This window comes from Vombatus ursinus, unplaced genomic scaffold (assembly GCF_900497805.2).
Source record: "Vombatus ursinus unplaced genomic scaffold, bare-nosed wombat genome assembly UNPS02014859.1, whole genome shotgun sequence".
Taxonomy (NCBI): domain Eukaryota; kingdom Metazoa; phylum Chordata; class Mammalia; order Diprotodontia; family Vombatidae; genus Vombatus; species Vombatus ursinus.
Window position 1 is genome coordinate 2,411,323 of NW_020954637.1, and position 6,618 is coordinate 2,417,940.

A 6,618-nucleotide genomic window follows, 5' to 3' on the forward strand; every position below is an offset into this window, starting at 1 on the left:
CCCTCCCTCCCTCTCTCTCCCATCTCTTTGTTTCTCTCCTTTCTCCTTCTCTCTCCTCTCTCCCTATAGACCCCTTTCCTCTTTTTCTCCTTTCTTTCTCTCTCCCTTTCTTTTTCTCTCTCTGTGTGACTCTCTCTCTGTCTCTCTGTCTCTGTCTGTCTGTCTCTCTCTCCCCCCCTCTCCCCCTCCCTCCCTCACTCTCCCTCCCTCTCTCTTTCTCTCTCTCTTCTCTCTCTCTTTCTCTCTCTCTTTCTTCCCCTCCCTCCCTCTCTCTCCCATCTCTCTGTTTCTCTCTTTCCTTTCTCCTTCTCTCTCCTCTCTCCCTATAGACCCCTTTCCTCTTTTTCTCCTTTCTTTCTCTCCCCCTTTCTTTTTCTCTCTGTGTATGACTCTCTCTCTGTCTCTCTGCCTCTGTCTGACTGTCTGTCTCTCTTTCTCTCTCTCTCTCTCTCTCACACACACACACACACATACACAAGTCTAGAGTCTATTCCCTAAAGGAGCATGCCCAGGGAAGGGGTTGCCTCAGTGTGGGGTTGGCGGGAGGGCATCAGTCTTAATGAGGAGAAAGGAAGTGGAAAGAGAGCCCTGAATCATAACCCACACAATCCTTGCTCTAGCCACAGAATTGTCTGGGTTTTTGTTTGTTTTGTTTGTTTTGGGTTTTGGTCCTCTTATACAGAGCTAATTGGCCTGTGTGGGAATTGGGATCTAAACTAGGTTTAGGATTTTTTTTTTTTAAACAGACAAGAGGAACTTTAAAAGATACAGCATTAGAGTATAGAATGTTGGGACATAAAATGTTAGAGCTGAAAGAGGCTGTAGGACGTTGAATATCAGCACTGAAAGGACTTTAGGGCAGAGAGGTAGGGTAGTGGAGAGAGTGATAGACTTTGAGTCAGGGTTAAGTGACTTGCCCAGGGTCACCCAGCTAGTAAGTGTCTGAGGCCCAATTTTTACTCAGGGAGTTGAGTCTTGTGGACTCCAGACCCGGCGCTCTATGCACAATGGCGCCCCCTAGCTGCCTCTGCCAGGCTTACAAAGTGCTTTCTTTGCAGTATTCTTGTGAGGTCTGCAGCCCATTTCCCCCCATTTCATTTCTAAGCAAACTGTGGTTCAGAGGATGTTGGTGGGCCCAGGGGAAGGCAGAGCATCCCTAGCCAATCTGCTTGTACAGTCAGCCTGGACAAACTGAATTCCAACTTATTTCCAAGTCACTGGAGGTAGCAGAAGGGAGGGAACACGTCATGTCCTCTGTGGACCTTGAAGCACTCTCTAGTTTGCAATTTTCCATTTTTCTTCGCTGTGAAGAAGCAGAATGTTGTGTTGTTTTGTTGCTGTCATTATTCGGTTGTGTCCGACTCTCTGTGACCCTATTTGGGGTTCTCTTGGCAGAGATACTGGAGTGGTTCGCCATTTCCTTCTCCAGCTCATTTTACAGATTAGGAAACTGAGGCAAATGGGGTGAAGTGACTTGCCCAGGGTCACTCATCTCGTAAGTGTCTGAGGCCAGCACTTTATTCAATGCACCATCTAGCTGATTTGGAGTTGGAAGAAACCACTCAAATTCCAGCTCTGGTAGAATTATGTGGCCTTGGGCAAGTCATCTACCCTTTCTAAGCCTTTTTCCTCATCTGTAAAATGAGGCATTTTGTCTAGATCAGGGGCTTTTAACCTGGCATTCATGAACTTTAAAAAATAAATATTTGGAAAACAGAATTTTACATAATTTTTTTCCTTTATAAACCTATTCATTTTATTTTATACTTTCAAAAATATTCTTCGGAGAAGGAATTAAAAGGCTTCACCAGACTGCCAAAGGGTAGTTTAAGACATTAGGAAGGATAAAAACCCCTGGAGTCTAGAAGATTACCAAGGTAGAAAAGTTCTAACATACATGTGTACCTATCCCCAACCTAGCTTGCCTTCATTTAGTATACATATTTAATCAACTGATATATGGTACATATATGTAGTATATTTGGTACATACATGTAGTATATTTAGTACATATATGTATGTATGTACATCAGAGGTGTCAAACTCAGTGCTTCTGCTGTTGCAAAGCTCCCTGGTACAGCTTAAACCAGATCAAAATGTAATTAGGAAATGTTTAACAAAATAAATAAAAATACAATACAGCATAGATAATGTTAATTTGTGGTTTTCTCTATGCTTTCTCCCCCAGTCAAATGTAAGCTCTTGGAGGTTGGGTTTCATCTTTAACTCCTTAGCACTTAGCACAATGCCCAGCCTATAGTAAGCACTTCAGTCCCTGTTGATTAAGAGATTGATTGATTCTATGTTCTCAGGTTGTTTGGGGCTGTGACAGTTTGTGACAATAAACCCTAATAAAAGAGCTAAGTCAGAGCTGACAACTTATCACATACCCATGTGGTAGCTTTTCCTTTTTTTTTTTTTTTAGGCAATTGGGGTTAAGTGACTTGCCCAGGGTCACACAGCTAATAAGTGTCAAGTGTTGGGTCTGAGGCTGGATTTGAACTCAGGGCCTCCTGACTTCAGAGCCAGTGCTCTATCCACTGTGCCACCTAGCTGCCCCCTTATGGTAGCTTTTACAAAGTGCTTTTATATCCATGTTCTTATTTGATTCCCTCAACTGTCCTCTAAAGGAGGCAAGGAAATTAGTTTTAACATCATTCATCAAATTGTAATTTAAAATCATGCTGATCAAAGAGATAATATTTATAAAGCACTTGAATCAGTGTGCGGCACCTAGCAGGTGCTTAATAGATGCTTCTTCACCTCCATCATCACCCAAGAGGTCATCTGATCAAGCCTTTTTTTCATTCTACAAATGAGAAAACTGAGGCTCAGAGAGGACCAGTGCTTTGCTTGAGATCACATAAGTAGTTAAGTGGCTGAATTGGGTTTTGTACCCAGGAGCTGGAAGCTAAGGGGGGAGGGGTTGGGGTATCTTTTGGACAGTCCCTCTGCTGTCCAAGAAGACTGGATTGCTCAGAATGGCCCACTTGGCTGTCCTCTTACCTGACATTCTGTTTCCTGCCCTTTGCCTTTGCCTAGGCTGTCCCCTATTCCTGGTACACCGTCCCTCTTTTGTCTCTGCTTCTTATAATTCCAAGCTTACTTCAAAGCTTAACCCCAACCCCCTCACCTACATGAGGTCTTCCCTTAACCCTACCCCTAGCTGTTAGTGTCGCCTCACCCTTACTCTGCTTACTTGGAACATTTTTTTGTATTTATTCATGTGACATGTTATTTGCCCTGATAGAGTGTAAGCTCCTTGAGGCCTCTCTATCCCCAGCACCTAGCACAGTGCTTGACACATAGTAGGTGAGCATTTAATAAATGCTGGTTGAATGAATGGATGGATGGATGGATGGATGAAACCTGGCACAGGGGTTCATGGGAGTTAGACCTGGAAGGGATGATCTAGTCCAGTCCCTTCATTTTATAGATGAGGGAGGAAGAGATTAGTTGATTTACTTGAGTTTCCTCCAATACCCTTCCTTATCACTGGGTTTCCCGACCTATGATTTCACTGTTCCATAGGGAACATGTCCAACAGTTCGACAGCTGTCAGTCTTGGTTAACAAGTGATACCCAGAGCCATGTAATAGGAGCTGGGTAACAGGTTTTGTCCTAGGGTACCAATATGGGAAAGGCACTTTGCTCTTCCTCCTCATGTCAGTTCTTTGCGAGACCTCCCTGCTTCCCTGTCTAGCCCTGGGTTGTCATCTCAGCTTCCTGTCATCATTCCTTGACCTTCTCCTCGGTCCTGATATCCCCTCTTCTTGAAACCTTCACCCACCAGGGAACTGGAGTCCATATGGTAGGAGTGAAGGCGAAACTATTCTGAGAGATTTGCAAGGCTGCTCCACCTTGACCCATGACACCTAACTGTGGTTATAACATGCTGCTTCTGGGCCTGGGGATCCCCACCATGTGCCTTTGACAAGGACCCCCGGGGGTAAGGGTGATGATGTTGGAAAGTGTTGGTGGACTGGGGATCCTGACCCTCCCCTTCTCCTTCATCCCCCCAGCTGAATTTGCCTTGGGTGCCAGAACTCCTTGTTATGGATCTGGCTCCATCTCTTAGTTTATTCCCATAAACTAAGTTTCATCTTTTGGGGGGCTGGGGCATCTTAGGAATATGTAGAAAATCCAAACGCCTCCGAGTGTCTCACCAGCAGAGCCATTCTCACTCCTAAGGAAGTCGACAAGATGCACGCCTGCTTTGCTGTCCAAGACAAGCTCATGGAGAGGCTCATGTTTAACGAGATGAAGCTGAAAGTGTTGGAGAACCAGATGTTCATTGTTTGGAATAAAATGAACCGCAGGAAAAGGTCTTGCCGTTACAAGATCCCTTCCACAGCCAAGTACCACTGCAGGAGAAATGGCGTCTCCTCTGCCTCGGGCTTCAGCTCCAATTCCCACGGACCTTGCTGACCTTTCCCCCCATTGACTAGTAAACCTTAATGCTTGACACTTGCCTTCTTTTGAGTAAATTTCAACCTGACAGGTGATGGGGAGTGGGCCAGGAGGATCAGAGCAAAGAGAAGCCTTCTCAGGCCAATCTCCGATATAATGGGGCCAGGGCAGGAGGCCTGGCAGGGGTGGAGTAGGGAGCCCAGGTGGATGTCCTTACTGGAGGAATCTCAGGGGAGACTGCCAGGAAAACTAGGAGGCAGGAGTGGGGAGCTGGGAGGACAGAGGATGCCCTGGGGAAAACTGCAGGAAAAGTTGTCTGGGAAAGTTCAGGAGAACCCCCTGGGAGAAAGGTAGGGAGCTCTGGTAAAACTCCATGAGAAGCCTTGGGGAATATGGACAGGAAGCTCCTGTGTGTCTGGGGAATACCCCTGGGGAGGGCGTAAAATAGCAGGGGAAGCCCTCAGGGGGAGACACTGGGAAATGCTGCAGTAGGGATGTGTGGGGGAGGAGGAGAAGGAAATCTGGACTGGAAGCCACATGGAAAAGAAAGCTTTGGGGTGGAGGGTGCTCTGGGGAAACTGCAAGAGAAGGGAAGGGGGGAAAGGGCTGCTTGGAACAAAGCCTTAGGAGAAATCCTAGGTTGAGCGATCACAGATTTAGAGCTGGAAGGAAATGTGAAGGTGACTGAGTCCTACCCTCTCATTTTTCAGAGGAGGAAACTTGGCGCCCATATTGGTTAAGTGATTTTCCCAGGGTTGCACAGCAAGTAGGGTCTGAAAACAGATTAGAACTCGGATCTTCCTGACTCCAAGCTCAGTGGTCTTTGCTCATTGTAGCAGGCTCTGTCTGCAGCAGCTCTGAAGTTCACAAGAGAGGTTTTGGGTGATATAATTGGGATGGAGGGGTTGGTAGAAATAGCAAGGAAAGTCCTTGAGGGAAAGCCCTTGGGAGAATTGGAAGGGACGGTCTGGAGGGGAATATGCCCTAAAGAATCCTCAGGGAAGGTTTTGGGGGCAGAGAAGGCTGCGGAGGAGGAAAGCTTGGCAGTAGGGGCAAGAGCACTGGATTTGTTAACAGGAGATCTGGATTTGAATCCTGTGTTGACTTGGATGCTTTTGGTTTGTTTTTTTTTTTTTGGGGGGGGGATATTTTCTTGTCCAGAAACAGCCACTCATGGACTTCAACTCACTGTTGATTGGTACAGAAGCTCTAACCAGTTCCGTTTCTGATCAGGAATGGTTTGTCCCTCCACAGGCAGCCTAGTGACCCAATTTCTAGGGGCTCGTGCTGTTGACACTAGACTTAATGCAGACATCCGATTGACTTTAGCCCAACTGCAGCTTGGAACACCTGAGGTCAAGAACTACCAGCCTGAGCCTCTCCTGGAGCAGGGACGTTGGGCAGAGGGCACCACTCCTAGTTGATACTGACACTTTCTATTTGAATGACCTTGGTCAAGTCACTGAATTTCTCTGGTGCTCTGTTTCCTGTTTTGGAAAAATTAGGGGATTGATCAAATAGCGTCTGAGATGACTTTCAGTGATAGATCCTGTGATATCTCTGTGGAGGAGAGATTATCTAGTGAAATTCTGGAAGCTAATAAGTCTTACTGAGGGAAAGTATATCTATATATCTATATGTACATATAGATATATAGATACACATATACATACATATGTACATATAGATATGTAGATAGTATGTGTGTATGTACACACACACATATATATGTATGTTTTTTTTTCTCATCGTAACTTTAGACCATTCCCTTTTGTTAATTTCTTTCGTGCTAGAGAGACCCTTCTTTCTCCAGAAGAGTTTGGGGATGTGAGGCAGTGTTGCACAGTTAAAAGACCATAGAAATTGAAGTTTGAAGTTTATAAAATAAAAATTTGACTCCAGAGAAGTGATGAAAATATGTACTTCTGCTTCCCTTCTTTGCAGAGGTGGGGGACAGTGGATATGTACTGTCAGACTCAATGATATGTTGGTTAGTTTTCCTGATATGCTCTCTCTCCCACCCTTACTTTTTTATTCTTTGTTACAACAAATGATTTGCTAAACAGGATATGTGAGCACGTGCGCATGCACGTGTGCACATACACACATGCACACTCACAGAGGAATGAAACCTATATGAAAACAAAAGATATCAATTAAAAACAAAAATTTTTTCCAAACATCCCACAAATTCTAATTTTGGGTGGA

General features: G+C 45.1%; 1 protein-coding gene across 1 annotated transcript in view; it reads left to right on the forward strand.

Moving 5' to 3' along the window:
- The window catches only part of TEX46 (testis expressed 46), a 20,086-nt gene extending 15,658 nt beyond the window's left edge, over positions 1 to 4,428 (forward strand). The window contains exon 2 of the mRNA XM_027841399.1: positions 4,192 to 4,428. Coding sequence (XP_027697200.1) covers positions 4,192 to 4,428 — 237 coding nt within the window. The remainder of the gene's footprint in view (positions 1 to 4,191) is intronic.
- The last annotated feature ends 2,190 nt before the right edge of the window (positions 4,429 to 6,618 follow it).